The sequence below is a fragment of the Sus scrofa genome, chromosome 1 (assembly GCF_054392235.1).
Source record: "Sus scrofa isolate SSC_HxYL_T2T_F1_AM1 chromosome 1, Sscrofa_HxYL_maternal_Yorkshire_Landrace_v2.0, whole genome shotgun sequence".
NCBI lineage: Eukaryota > Metazoa > Chordata > Mammalia > Artiodactyla > Suidae > Sus > Sus scrofa.
The window spans coordinates 260,855,410-260,870,204 of record NC_139383.1 but is presented as its reverse complement, the minus strand read 5'-3'; the positions used below and the strand labels follow the sequence as shown (position 1 = coordinate 260,870,204).

At 42.9% G+C, this 14,795-nt stretch overlaps 2 protein-coding genes across 5 annotated transcripts in view; one reads left to right on the top strand and one right to left on the bottom strand.

The window, feature by feature from the left end:
- Positions 1–8,830, top strand: part of CTNNAL1 (catenin alpha like 1) — a 73,010-nt gene extending 64,180 nt beyond the window's left edge. For all 4 annotated transcript variants that reach the window (XR_014825269.1, XM_003353601.5, XM_084992322.1 and 1 more), the window contains 5 exons: positions 3,727–3,775; positions 7,156–7,212; positions 7,355–7,468; positions 8,351–8,434; positions 8,570–8,830. Coding sequence is in view for 3 of the 4 variants with exons in the window: in XM_003353601.5 (XP_003353649.3) it covers positions 3,727–3,775; positions 7,156–7,212; positions 7,355–7,468; positions 8,351–8,434; positions 8,570–8,593 (328 nt within the window). In the remaining variant the exon portion in view is untranslated. The remainder of the gene's footprint in view (positions 1–3,726; positions 3,776–7,155; positions 7,213–7,354; positions 7,469–8,350; positions 8,435–8,569) is intronic.
- The window catches only part of ELP1 (elongator acetyltransferase complex subunit 1), a 110,506-nt gene that overhangs the window by 1,844 nt on the left and 93,867 nt on the right, over positions 1–14,795 (bottom strand). The gene's annotated exons all lie outside the window — the stretch shown is intronic.

Here is a 14,795-nt window from a genome sequence, read left to right as displayed (position 1 = left end):
GCCGTGAGCTGTAGTGTAGGTCACAGATGTGGCTTGGATCTGGCATTGCTGTGGCTGTGGTGTAGGCTGGCTGGCAGCTGTAGCTCCAGTTTTCCCCTAGCCTGGGAACTTCCGTATCCCAAGGATGTGGCTCTAAAAAGCAAAAAATAAAATAATATGAATTTAATGATATTTGGTATAAAGAAAAAATGCCATGTTACATCATTGACAGGTTAAAGTCAGTTTCAAATGTATGCTAAAAAGACTAAGTAGTTCTTATAACAGCTAAATGAATGCAACAAGACATTTATTTAACTAGGATTTAGATTTATAAGAGATCCTTTTCTAAGCTGGTGTCCCATTCCTTCCATAATTTTGAAATGATTTTGCATTGTGCTGTTTCATTCTTATGTATCAGTGTCTCTCCCAGCCAGCTCAGTAAGGTTAGAAAACATGCCTTTTAAATTTGTACACAGTGACTGATTAGGCACAGATCAAAGATTAGAGCCGTGAAGTTCGCGGGCCAGGGATTGAACCCGCATCACAGCAGCAACCTGAGCTGCTGCTGTGACAGTGCTGGATATTTATCCTGCTGCCCCACAAGAGAACACCTCTCCTATTCATTTTGATTTTGAAAGTATAACCAGCAGTGGTTCACACCTGCATGTTGTTTCAGTATTCTGGAATGTAATCTGTTTGGTCTGAAGCTCAGTTGAAGTAATTGGGATCTCTACAACTGCATAGGGCTTGGGGCTCAATAAATGAAAATAAATAGCCCCCCTTCCCCACCCAAGTTCTGAGCAAAATGAAAAATAAGCAAAAAAGAATAGGCAGATAGGGGCCAGTAACATTTACATTGATAATGCTGATACTGAATAATGTGGTTTATGGCACAGGCAAGTAGGTTTTTAAAAACAATCCCTAGAATTAAGAAATCTTGGAGTTCCCTGGTGGCCTAGCAGGTTTGGTGTTGTCACTACTGTGGCTCAGGTTTGATCCTTGGCCTGGGAACTTCCAGGCTTAAAATAAGATAGCATGAGACGTTCCTGTCATGGCACAGCAGACAGAAACTTGAATCTGACTAGGAGCCATGAGGTTGCGGGTTTGATCCCTGGCCTCGCTCAGTGGGTTAAGGATCTGGCGGTGCTGTGAGCTGTGGTGTAGGTTGCAGATGCGGCTCGGATCCCGAGTTGCTGTGGCTCTGGCGTAGGCTGGCAGCTACAGCTCCGATTAGACCCCTAGTCTGGGAATCTGCATATGCCACAGGAGCAACCCCTTAAAAAAACCAAAAAAAAAAAAAAAGGACGGAATGAAAAAAAAAGAAATCTTGCCCATAGGGGCAGAATGTCTCTCTTAAAACTTGGAAGACCAAGCATCTCCCAAAGGCACCTTTACTACCAAGAGAACAAGGAAAAAAGAAAGAGGTACCAAGTCCAGTTGTTTTTCTCAGAGTCACTAAAAAGACCGAAAAGGCTGCATTATGAGGAGAAGAGATAACTAACGCCCTGTGCGGTGGGGCTTCTTACCACAATAACATGATTATTGGACAGGAACCACTGAAGTTCTGGCAAAGAAAACAGATTTTCTGTAGTGGATGACACCTTGTGCCGTTTTGGCAAGTAAGACAATTGTAGCAGAATCTCAAGCTGGCTTTGTTCTCTTCCCACCCTGTCAGTATACCTGTTTTTCCCCAAACGATTCTTTTCTGTTTTCCCTTAAGACTATGGTTTCCCAGCCTCATCGAATTCCTTCTTTCTAAGACTCATCTGTTTGCCCTCACAGTATCCAGTTTTGCAGTTTTCCTGGGCAATTTTTTTTTTTTTCTTCTTACGGCTGCATCTGCACCATATGAAAGTCCCAGGCTAGGGGTCGAATTGGAGCTGCTGCTGCAGGCCACAGCCACAGCCACAGCCACACCAGACCCAAGCCACTTCTGTGACCTAGGCCACAGCTTGCAGCAATGCTGGATCCTTAAGCCCTTAAGCAAGGCCAGGGATCGAACCTGCATCCTCACTGAAATTGTCGGGGTCTTAACCCACTGAGCCACAATGAGAACTCCTTCTTGGGCAATTTTTTTATAGCTTTGCTTTAGGCTTTTGTTTAAGGTTGTCTTAGCAATTTATATTGTAGTTTGGTATATAAAATCTTCCCAAATAAAGGATTCATCAGTGAAATTTTTTGTTTTTGACTGCTCCTTTTATTTCTTGCTCCTTATTTTAGAATATTTCAGGATTAGATGGTCAGCATTCTTTGTTTCTGAGTCAGAATAGTGGTAAGGGGGTGTTCCCTTCATGGCTCAGCAGTTAACGAACCCTTGAAGATGTGGGTTCCATCCCTGGCGTTGCTCAGTGGGTTGAGGATCTGGCGTTGCTGTCAGCTGTGGTGTAGGTCACAGACGAGGCTGAGATCCCGCATTGCTGTGGCTCTGGTGTAGGCCAGCAGCTGTAGCTCTGATTTGATCCCTAGCCTGAGAACCTCCATGTGCCATGGGTTCAGCCCTAAAAAGCAAAAAAAAAAAAAAAAAAAAAGAGTTGTGGTAAGGGATGACATGCATCCCAAAGAGACTAGGTAGGAAGCATGTAAGGCTGCATTACAATTGTCTTCAGAATTTATATAATTTCTTTATAATTTACATACGATTACTCCTATTTCTTTATAATTTATATATTTTAGGTTTTCTAGTGCATTATGGCTTTAAAATATTTCATACTTACCAGTGCCTTATAGTTTATAAAGTGGTTTCTATTTCATAATTTCATTTGATCCTAACAATAGTTTATCAGGGAATAAAAATATGTTGTTCACATTTTATAGCTACCAGGGGCAGAGCTGGTAACTACTAGATTTCAGGTCTGATTCCTGCCTACGCAGCTGCTCTTCTCAATGCATTCTGTTGCTCTTTGTTGTAATTTACTTCTCCTTTGTAAGATTCTTAATTCTTCTTGGTGTTTTCAATGTGATATTCTCTAGTCTTCTGACAAGGGTGGTAGCACAAATATTATTATGATTATATTATAGACTCAGGATTGAAACTTAAATGACATACTTCATCAAAAATGGCTGAATGCTTACCAGAGCTGCAAATAGAAGCAAAAAATGCGAATTTCCTGATTTGGGGTCTAATCTCTTTTCCATTATGGAACAAAGGCCTTTTAGTTAAGACATTATCAGATCTCATATATTTAACTTATGAAGCACAATGAAAAAGGTTAAAAGTAAAAATGAAACTTATACATAACTTGTCAATTTTGTTTCCTTACATTATAAAATTAACATATATAATGTTTAGATGAAAATTTTAAAATGCCTTAAGAAATAGTAAATATTAAAGTTGCTTTAAAAATAGTCATAATAGGAGTTCCCATGGTGGCGCAGCAGAAATGAATCTGACTAGGAACCATGAGGTTGTGGGTTTGATCCCTGGCCTCACTCAATGGGTTAAGGATCTGTGAGCTGTGGTGTAGGTCTCAGACACCACTCGGATCCTGTGTGGCTGTGGCTGTGGCTGTGGCATAGGCCAGCAGCTGTAGCTCCGATTCGACCCATATGCCACGGGTGTGACCCTAAAAAGACAAAAGATAAAAAAAAAAAAAAAAAAAAAAAAAGTCATACTATTAGTAGTCTACTCAATATTCTTCTTCAAAAGTTGGGATCTGTTAATACACAAAATGCTCCAAAATGTTAATATAAAATCAATTTCCAGGCAATAACTCTTTCTTACCTCCTTGATGATTCATTTTATTTCAGGGGAGAGGGGCCACTGAAAACTTCCCAGGATTTGATTCATCAGCTAGAGGTATGTTTTATTGCCGTATTATGCTCATACTTTAATTCTGGACTAAATGTTGTTAATACCTAGTTTTCTAAAGGATTTACTGCATCACGTTTGTGTGTTTACCTGTGCACGCATGTGTACCATAAAGAATGGTAGAAAAGTAGAAGGCTTACAGTAGCATTTTGTGGCGCTTCTCTGGTTGTCTTACTGGAAAAAACTTACATGTTACAGGGATACAGTTGAATGGGCTTTGGTAGTCAATAGATGCAGTATTAAGTTTTAGGTTTTCACAAGGAGGTGAAAGTATCCTGTCAGGAGATGCATGTCTCTTATCATCTCCTAAATGCTAGCAAAGCGTTTTGGCCTCTTCATTATTGGATGAATGATACTGATTAAATGAGGTAACACATAAGAAAGCGGCTGTCATGGGCTTGACCCCGTTACAGGTTCTCCGTACATGTGAGTTCCTTGTTTGTGTCCATATTCCTGATGGTTTAGGGCCTTCAGGGAGAGACCGATGTACTAACACTCACCCTCTGCCCCGTGTGTCTCACGAAACTCCACACAGGCCCAGCTCTAGTTACTCCCTTACCTGGAGGCTTAGATAGGAGAGTGGGTTCCAACTTTCCTTTATTCCCCCTGTCATGTTCGTCTGTTTGCCTCTCTAGCACCAAAGGCATTTCTTGCATTTGAAAAGCGACATTTCTATCACTTTATCATCTGTGTTTAGTCTTCTTTGGCATTCCCATGTATTTTTATGGAGTCTTTTTGCAAAAGCAATTTCAGTTGGAGAGGGTGATTGTCAACAGACCCAGAAGAACTACAGAAAGTATTTCTTTTGGAATCTTCTGTAACGTTGAGTATAAGTGAGCTAGTTCCCTTAAAAAAAAAAAAAAAAAAAAAAAAAAAAGCTGGAATAAATTCTGGATTCATCTTGTTCAGTTTGATCCATATCCTTCCAAGTCACACCACACCATAGGGGGTGTTTCACTGCAAGAGACCCACTAATCCGCTTCTTCCTGTGTTAGCTTATTCATTACACCAATGTCTGCTGAGTTGTCTATGTGACATAGTCACCAAATATTCATTGAGTTTGTTCTGGGCATCAGACTCTGGGGAGAAGAGCTCTGTGGAGCAAAGAGAACAGAAGGAAGCCCCTACCCAATGGGGCTGATATTCTAGTGGGGCAGATAGACAGTGGAAAATGACGCATAAAATACCCATATGTAAGTTCTTAGAGATAAAATCATGTAGGATAAGAAGGGAGGTGATAGAGGCGTGGTCAGAAAAGACCTCTTTAAGGGGGTAACGTTTGAGTAGAGTGTTGAGAATGAGCCAGGTGGATACCTTGAGGTAGAAGATTCCAGGCAGGCAGAAAAGTGCCAAGGCCCCGAGGTGCCGGGGGAGGCTGGAGGTGTCTGAAGAACAACAAGGAGGCAAGCATGGATGGAATGGAGTGAGCCAGAAGGGAGGTGACAGCATATGAGGTCCCTGTAGCCGTGGCAAGAACCTTGACTTTTTTTTCAAGTACGATGGACAACCCTCAAATCCCTCAAGTATTTTGAGGGGGAGTGGCATTTCACAGACCTGACTTATGTTTTGTAACTTTTTTTGGTCTTGCCCATGGCATGCAGAAGTTCCCAGACCAGGGATCAAATCTGTGCCACAGCTGTAACCAGAGCCACAACAGTGACAACACTGGATCCTTAACCTGCTGAGCCATCAGGGAACTCCTGGGACTTCTGTTTTAAAAGGTTTGTGGGGAGTTCCTGCTGTGATGCAGTAGGTTAAGTATCCTGCATTGCTACAGCTGCTGCTCCCATTCGGTCACTGACCTAGGAACCTCCATATGGCACAGGTGTGGCCATAAAAAAAAATAAAACAAACGATTTTGGGGCGTTCCCTTGTGGTGCAGTGGGTTAAACACCCAGCATTGTCACTGCAGCGCCTTGGGTTGCTGCCGTGGTGTGAGTTCAGTCTCTGGCCTGGGAACACCCACATGCCATGGTTGCGGCCATGAAAAAAAAATTTGAAAGATTTTTGGCTTGACCAACAGGGTAAATGGCAGTGCCACTTACTGAGAGAGGGATTTAGAGGGTGGAAATCAAGCATTTGGTTTTGCTCAACCAGGATGTTCAGGAGTGGTGTCAGGAGTGGTCGAGAATGGGAGAGAGATTTGGGAATCGTCAGCCTTAAGGAGGTTTTAAAACCTGGATATACTCTGAGACATGGGCCTTGCCCCCAGGGGTTCGTAGGCTAGAGAGGAAGAGACGCTGTGTAGAGTAGAAAGTGGTGATGTGAAAAATGAGGAGCATGTGCGTGAGTGAGTCATTCTGTTTTGGTTTGAAGGCAGGTGTAAAACACATTGGTTTCCCCTTAAAGGACAGGGAAGGATGCAAGGACTCCTTGACCTCGAGGCCACTTTATCTAGTGACAGCAAGGCTGTTGGAAAGAGGGTTCAAGTTAACCCTGAAATTATTGCCTCCTTCTTCTTCATGTTATTTGTCTGATTTATGAGCAAGATCTGTTATTTTTCTGCACAAATCACGCTCAAATGTGCCCTGTTCTTGGAGTTCCCTCATGGCTCAGTGGGTTAAGAATCTGGCTTATCACTGCTGTGGCTCTCCTTACAGCTCGGGTGCAGGTTCAGTCCCTGGCCTGGGAACGTCTGCTGTGGGAGTGTGGCGTTGAGGGTGGGGCGATGGCCCTCTTGTCGTTCTAACCGCTGCCGCCTTAAGCTAAATCTCCATCCTTTTGCGGCCCTAGTATCTCTCACTGTAGCAGATTCTGTGGACCATTTAAAAGTAATCTTCCTGACTATTCCTGTCTTACCTGTCCAACCTTAGTTTTCTGTATTCTTTCCCATCCTCCTGTTCTCCTCACTCAATTGTAAAATGTATGGTGAAGAGGGAATAAACAGTCTGGATTGGTCCCCTCCAATGGCTGGATGAAGAATGTGTATGGGTGACAAATTCTATCTTGCTGAGCTGGAAGCAGGAACGCTTTTGACCTCATCTGACCCTCCTGACCCTATGTTCTAAGATTCATCTCCCTTTTATAATTAAGGATATTATGAGATGAGCTTCAGATCCATCCAAAAGCCCAGACATCATTTTTATGGCTAAGTATCATGTCTGCGTGATCCTCCACGGTAACCGGAGGTGTCCAGGCATGGAGGAACTTCTACAGGGACTTCTATCAGGGTTCAGAAATTTCCCTCTGGATGCAGTTAACTCTTGTGTTTTCCTGGGTACAACAAAAATCCTTAGGAGTTTCATGACAGACTTTTATGTTTAGGTTTTAGTTTTAAAATTCTCTATGAGAATTAGCCATGAGTGTACTTCTTACGAGCTGTCTAGAAGACACACACCTAAAGCAGTGATGTTTTTCCTTTCTACCAGGTTTTTGCTGAGGAGGGTTTGAAGCTTGCTTCAAGTGTGCAAGCGTTCTCCAAACAGGTAATGCACGTATCCCTGCCTGGTGTGGTGGGCATGTCATAAATACCCACTCTGAGGGTGCATTAGTAAGGTATAAAGGCAGTTAAGGTTTAAAAGATGGAGTTTCATTGGAGTTGTTATAATTTTCTTATTTACCTTTCAGCTGAAAGATGACGATAAGCTTATGCTTCTTGTGGAAATAAACAAGCTTGTTCCTCTATGCCACCAGCTCCAGACAATAACCAAGACATCTCTGCAGAATCAAGTGTTTCTAAAGGTAAAAGGGAGGGTGGGTTTTTCAGAAGGCACTTGAGGAACTTGCACACTTAACCTTTTTTTTGTTAGTTAGCGCCCTGCCCCTTTTTCTTCAAAAAAGTGTAAATACCCACAGAAAAATAATTATTTCCATATTTCCTGCCTTGATTGCAAGAACCATTTGTCATGTGCAATTTTTTGTTTTTGTTTTGTTTTTTGTCTTTTTTTGCCATCTCTTGGGCCTTTCCCACGGCACATGGAGGTTCCCAGGCTAGGGGTCTAATTGGAGCCATAGCCACCGGCCTATGCCAGAGCCACAGCAACGCGGGATCCGAGCCGTGTCTGCAACCCACACCACAGCTCATGGCAATGCCAGATCCTTAACCCACTGAACAAGGCCAGGGATCGAACCTTCAACCTCATGGTTCCCAGTTGGATTCGTTAACCACTGCGCCACAACGGGAACTCCTGTCATGTGCAGTTATAACTGACCCCAGGGAGCCGTAGGTTCACCAAATAAATTCATTTTGGGACATGACTGATTCCATAGCACTGAGCAACTACCCTTCAGTCCCAGTATCATCACCTGACTGACTAGGACCCCTACCCCTCTGCTGTTTGTCCTAGAGAGTGTGAATGCAGCAAAGTAGAGTGCCAGGAATTGCAGAGTAGGAGGCTCACTGCCGCTATTTGGTGCCCTTTGAGGAGCCCCTAAACAGTCTGAAATAGAACACACTGATTTTCCATCTACTCTTCCTGGGGTTCCATGAATTTGGTGGGAGATTCAGGTGGCAGTCCCTGCTTCTGTGTTCTGGGGGCTCAGGTTTTACCATTTGAAAACTAAATAAAGTCTTTTGAAGGCCCCCTTGTGAGAATTTGATTTGCTTGCTTTCTGTCACTATAGGTTGATAAGTGTATTACAAAGACAAGATCCATGATGGCTATATTGGTCCAGCTTCTCTCACTTTGCTATAAACTGCTGAAGAAGGTGAGATAATTTCGCTCTCTTAAATGCACATTGAAAAAAAATTAAAGGAAAATGCAAAAGAAAATAGACACTATTTGATTTTGCAATTTTTATTTTAAATGCAGAGCAGAAACTAATTGTCTTAATTCTTTTCAGCTTCAGATGGAAAACAACAGATGAGTCTCAGTTACAGATAGATTCTGTGGATGATAAAACCTGAGAAGATTTTGAGGTCAGATCTCTGGAACACCACGTGGCAAAGCTGACATTTTTAGAAAGCCAATGACCCTTTATATTTCAGAAATTCAACAACTTCTTAAAGAAAACAAACAAATCATGCTTTATTTTCTGATTACGTTTTCTGAAACTGATTGTGATGCTTTCTGACAACTAATAAATGCCGTGGTAGTTGCTATATTTCTAATTGCACTGTGATTTTAAAATGGGACATTGGGGAGTTCCCATTGCGGCTCAGTGGTAAAGAACCTGACTAGTATTCATGAGAACGTAGGTTCCATCCCTGGTCCCCTCAGTGGGGTTAAGGATCTGGCATTGTCGTGAACTATAATGTAGGCTGCCAGTGAGGCTCAGGTCCCAAGTTGCTGTGACTATCACATAGGCTGGCAGCCACAGCTCTGATTCGACCCCTAGCCTGGGAACTTCATAATTCTTGGTTGCGGCCCTAAACAGCAAAAATAAAAAAGGTGGGAGGGGGAGCATTGCCACGAATAATGTTCTTTAACGTCAAACCAGATATCCTAACTGACTTATTGACAGTTTAATGCAAAGTACACTGTGGGCATGTTTTACCCTAACGTCCTATGTTTTTTATTTAAGCTTGTCATCTAGGACACTCATTGCAGCAGAAGATACACAGTAGCCTGAGGAATGCAGGGTTTTCCTTACACCCGGAGACTCTTCTTTAATCCCTCTGTCCACTGAGTATCACTGGGTCTGCTGTCCCTCTGACAGTGATCCTCCAGCCTGGAGCACACGCGTGTCCTCTAGTAAGTGTTGCACAGAGCACAGGCAGTCTGTGTGATGGATGTCCCTCCCCTTCCTAACAGCAGGGTCATGGGGCTCACTGCCTGGAATCCTGGAGGAATTCACCAGGAGATGGTTTTAGTTCTCCTTCTAGCATAGCTGGCCTGTCTGCCTTGAATATTAACTGGAATCCCAAGCCTATTCTACAGGTTTAAAAAGTAGTTTTTGAACTTCTCAGTAGTGATTGATGGCATAGAAGACAGAAAATAGTTGAATTAAGCTGTTTAAAATAAATTCTGAGTAAGCATACATTTTATTTATGTGCCTTTGCAATGTTCATTATAAAACAAACAACTTTAGTCTTCTTAATTTTAGGGTTTAAACCTTTTGTGTAGGATGGGTTTTAACTAAGAATCTGTTTATAAGTTATGCTCTGATGCTGTATGGTTAACTTTGCTTTTTTTTGTTTGTTTGTGGCTCAGCGGTAACAAACTTGACTAGTATCCATGAAGACGCATGTTCCATCCCTGGCCCCCTCAGTGGGTTAAGGATCCAGCATTTTTGTGAGCTGTGGCGTAGGCTGCAGACAAAGCTCAGATCCCACATTGCTGTGGCTGTGGTGTAGGCTGGTAGCTACAGCTCTGATTCTACCCTTAGCCTGGGAACCTCCATATGCCACACACGTGACCCTAAAAAGACAAAAAAAAAAAAAAAAAAAGATTTGCTTTTTTTTTTTTCCTTTCTATCCCAGTGCTTCGAAATTGATTTCAAAGTCTAACAGGACATGTCAGTTGCCAAATGGCAGTAGTTCCATAAGCTTGTCTGATGATCATTATCTGGGTCAGCCGTCATAATCAGTAATCTAAGGTCCTAAAGAACCACCAGTTAGCTAGTTACTGTTATTAAAGGAAAAGTGAATTTACTATAGATTTTGGGGAGAAACTGGAATGCACTTAGCTTGGTTATGACCTTTATAAAAATCATCAAACATGATTTTTATTCCCTGAAACTAAAACACTCTTTTAAATTATAATGAAGATAATGGGAGAATGATGTGAGGTAATGTTATATGGAAAATAGATATATAATTCTTGTATTATCTTTAGTAGCTTTGTTTTGTAATTTCTTTGGGAATCATTTGTGCTACACGATGTGGGGATTTGCTTGGGGTGCTTATCCTTGCAGCTCATAGCACAAAGTAGATGTCTACAGAAACCTTATAATTAACATTATAATTTATAGAACATTTATATCATGACTGGCGCATATCCTCAGAGTACAGTCATACTGGCACTTAAGTTAAAAGGGGTTTTCTTGTGAATCAAAATTAATTTAAAAATTTTATTTACAAAATAATTTACATACCAGAAAAAGAATATTCTCTTATTTAAAAGAAAGTGGGGGTGGGGAAGGGATTAACTTATACTTCAACACCGTAAAATGATGGAGAACCAAAAGAATTTACACGTCAAAGAAAATTGTTTTATTTAAAACCAAAGGTGTTTTTATATATGTATGTGATAGCCCTTAAAGAAAAATAGCAATTTTTGAAGTCCTTTTTATTTGAAATTCAATGTAAATAAGTATATAATTTAAAATCATAAATTCCTAGGTTGGTTGGTTTGTTTAAATGATGTGAAAGCTTTTGTTCTGTTCAAAGGCATCTGTGTCTTTGAACTACAGTAACTGCTCAGTAACTTCTTAGCTGGTTACCCTGTAACTCGAGTGAGAGACTGAGTGTCCACAAATGCACACATTACTTCACGCTGCAGTGTGAAACTTCCATATGTCAGCAAAGCCCTTTGCTCTTTACAAAGCCTTTTCCCGTGTCCCTCATTCAGAAGTCACAGTGCCACACTGTTGGACAGGTGAAGGCCAACCCACAAGGAACAGGGACGGCACACTCCACACCCTGCTGCTTCCCAGCAACCTAAGGGGGAGGAGTTGGGGCAAAAGGGGTGCCACCAGATGCCTTTAGTAGTGTCACACTGAAGCAGACTGGGTAAGAAAGGCCAGCTGTTGATTTTTAACTTCAAAGTGATGGAAAATTGAGGCCAAAACATTAACCATGCCATAACATTTGAACAGAATTAGGTCAGGAGTTCCCATCGTGGCTCAGTGGTTAACGAATCTGACTAGGAACCATGAGGTGGCAGATTCGATCCCTGGCCTTGCCCAGTGGGTTGGGGATCCGGTGTTGCTGTGAGCTGTGGTGTGGGTCGCAGATGTGGCTCAGATCCCGCGTTGCTGTGGCTCTGACGTAGGCCGGCGGCTACAGCTCCACCTGGACCCCTAGCCTGGGAACCTCCATATGCTGAAGGAGTGGCCTAAGAAATGGCAAAAAGACAAAAAATAAAAATAAACAGAATTAGGTCAAAACGTAGTATTTACTAAGAATGGGTTACAGGATGATGGGTAAATTATGCTAACTTCGATGTCTTTCAGATTTTCCTCAAAGTGCTTTGTTTGTTGGTTTTTAATGGGAAAAACATCTCTCACTTGCCAGTTGTTAGAGAAAAACAAAAGAAGAGCACAGGGAGCACCTGGGCAGGCAGATCTGGGAGGGTGAAGACAAACAGATTCAAGGCCTGTTGTGTGAGACGAAGAGGGAAGACTAGGTCGAGTGTTGAGATCAGGCCTCCCTGCGGATGGCTGGGTGGGAAGCAGGCTTCAGCTACGCTGCTGCTTCCTTAGGGCACTGACTGGCCGGCAGGTGAGGAGAGAAGGCCTGTTGCTTTTTACTGCATCTCAGTCCTCACGCTGTAGCTGATGTGGCATTGGCGCGACTGGCCAAGACTTCTTCATATTGTTGTTGCGTCAGTAACCCTTCTGTTACGCTTTTACTTTCTTCAAATTTGGGCAACACAACTGCAATGTAGCCTTCGGTGGACGGCTGGAGGGGAAACAGAATATTTAATACTGTCAAATGACAGGGAATCAGACAGAAAATATGTGGCTGGGATCAGACTGCTCCAGTCCCCTTTACCTTCTCTTGAAGAATAGATGGCTTATGGAGAATATCTTCATTCACTTCCATCAACCGTCCTCTGACACAGCTATTTAAAACAAAATTGTTTTGAAGAAAAATATTACCTCATTTGTTCCTCCAAAATTGTGGTTAAAAAGTAACTGACGTAGGGAGTGCCCTTGTGGTGCAGCAGGTTAAGGATCAGGTGTTGTCACTTCAGGGGCTAGGGTTGCTATTGTGGGGCAGGTCACAACTGCAGTACAGGTTTGATCCCTGGCCTGGGAACTTCCACACGCCATGGGTGTGGCCAAAAACAAATTAAAAAAATAAAAAATAAAAAGTAACTTACCTGGAGTTCCCACTGTGGCTCAGCGGATTACAAACCTGACTAGTATTCATAAGGACGTGGTTTTGATCCCTGGGCTCACTCAGTGGGTTAAGGATCCAGAGTTGCTGTGAACTGTGGTGTAGGTTGCTGACAAAGGTGGATCTGGCATTGCTGTGGCTGTGGCATAGGCTGGCAGCTATAGCTCTGATTCAATCCCCAGCCTGGGAACCTCCATATGCCGTGGGTGCAACCCTAGAAAAGCCCAAAAAAAAAGGGGGGGGGGGAAATGGGACTGAATTTCCTTCCCTGCAAAGGGAAGACTACCAGGAGGGTTTAGACAGCAGGAGGTGGAAGAGAGGGAAGTGGGCCTGCCCATATGTACAGGATACCACCTGTGCCATTACCCTCGCCCTCTTCAGAGGCAGTTCAGAGGTCAGGCACAGGCTGGTGACTGGAGGTAGGAGGTGACTGAGGGGGTGCTCCTTCCTCCATTTGGATGTTTGGGTAATCGACTTTGTTTAGAGTTGGCTCTGAAAGGCTCATTCTTCAACCAAGCTCCTATTATAAATAACACCATCTCAGAGTTCCCTGGTTGCTCAGCAGTTAAAGGACCTCACCTTGTCACTGCTGTAATGCAGGTTTGCTCCCAGGCATGACCAAAAAACAAACAAACAAAAAAAAAAAACCACACCTCCTCAACACAGTAAAGTGTAATCATTTAATGAATATTTATTCAGTTCAAGACCATAGTTTAAAATACCCAATTTGCTTGCCGGTTAGAGTGCTATAGTAAACAGTGCTCCTCCTGGGGCTTTCCTCTGACATCTGGAAGAAATGAATGTGATGGCTGTTGAATCCATATTGACCACACTGTGTGGTACTTTCTTTGGTTCACAGAAAAGAACCAAAATTATGAAGACTGAAGACATACGTCAGTGGTATCCCTTCATTACTCTGAAAGATATATATAAAAGGAAGATATAGGAGTTCCCATTGTGGCACAGTGGAAACGAATCTGACTAGGAACCATGAGGTTGCGGGTTCGATCCCTGGCCTCACTCAGTGGGTTAAGGATCCAGCATTGCCACTAGCTGTGGTGTAGGTCACAGACGTGGCTCGGATCTGGCGTTGATGTCTCTGTGGTGTAGGCCGGCAGCTACAGCTCCAATTCGACCCCTCGCCTGGGAAGCTCCATATGCTCAGGGTGCGACCCTAACAAGACAGAAAGACAAGGAAATCTGGCCCAGATGGGAGTCATTCAGTGTTAAAAGTGATGATTAGCTCCTTGTTCCACCTTGTTTTATCCTCACTTTAAAATGAATATACTCATTACTACTCTTATTTTAAAAACCTGATTAATGGAGTTCTTGGTGTGGTGCAGTAGGTTAAGAACCTGACTGCAGTGGTTCAGGTTGCTGTGGAGGCGAGGGTTTGATAGCCCACCAGGGGCAGTGGGTTAAAGGACCTGGCCTTGTCACAGCTGCGCCTTAGGTTGCACCTGTGGCTCAGATTCAGTCTCTGGCCCGGGAAATTCCGTAAGCCACCACTGGTGCAGCCATTTAAAAAAAAAGTTATTAGTAATGCAGTCTTTTTATAATACAGTAGCACATGTTGGTCAATTTTCGAGTGACTGACTCAGCCTGGTTTGCCCAGGACAATCCTGGTGTTAGTGCTGAAAGTCACACCTTCCAGCTATCACCCAATCCAGGGTAAACCAAACACTAAATTTGGTTAATAAAACATATGCTACATTAAAATATTTCAGTACTTAAAAATTGGGGAGTTCCTGTTGTGGCTCAGCAGGCTATAAGCCTAACTAGTATCCGTGAGGATGCAGGTTCAACCCCTGGCATCGCTCAGTGGGTTAAGGATCCAATGGTGCCATGAGCTGTGGTGTAGGTTGCAGATGTGGCTGGAATTTGGCGTTGATGTGGCTGTGGCATAGGCCAGGAGCCCCAGTTCTGATTCGACCCTTAGCCTGGGAACTTCCCTATGGTGAGGCCCTAAAAAGTAAAGTAAACAATTGAGTACAGGTGTCATCCCTGAATGAATGAGGGACAAGCATGGGTTAGAGGAAGATCTTCCAAAGAAACTCCAATCAC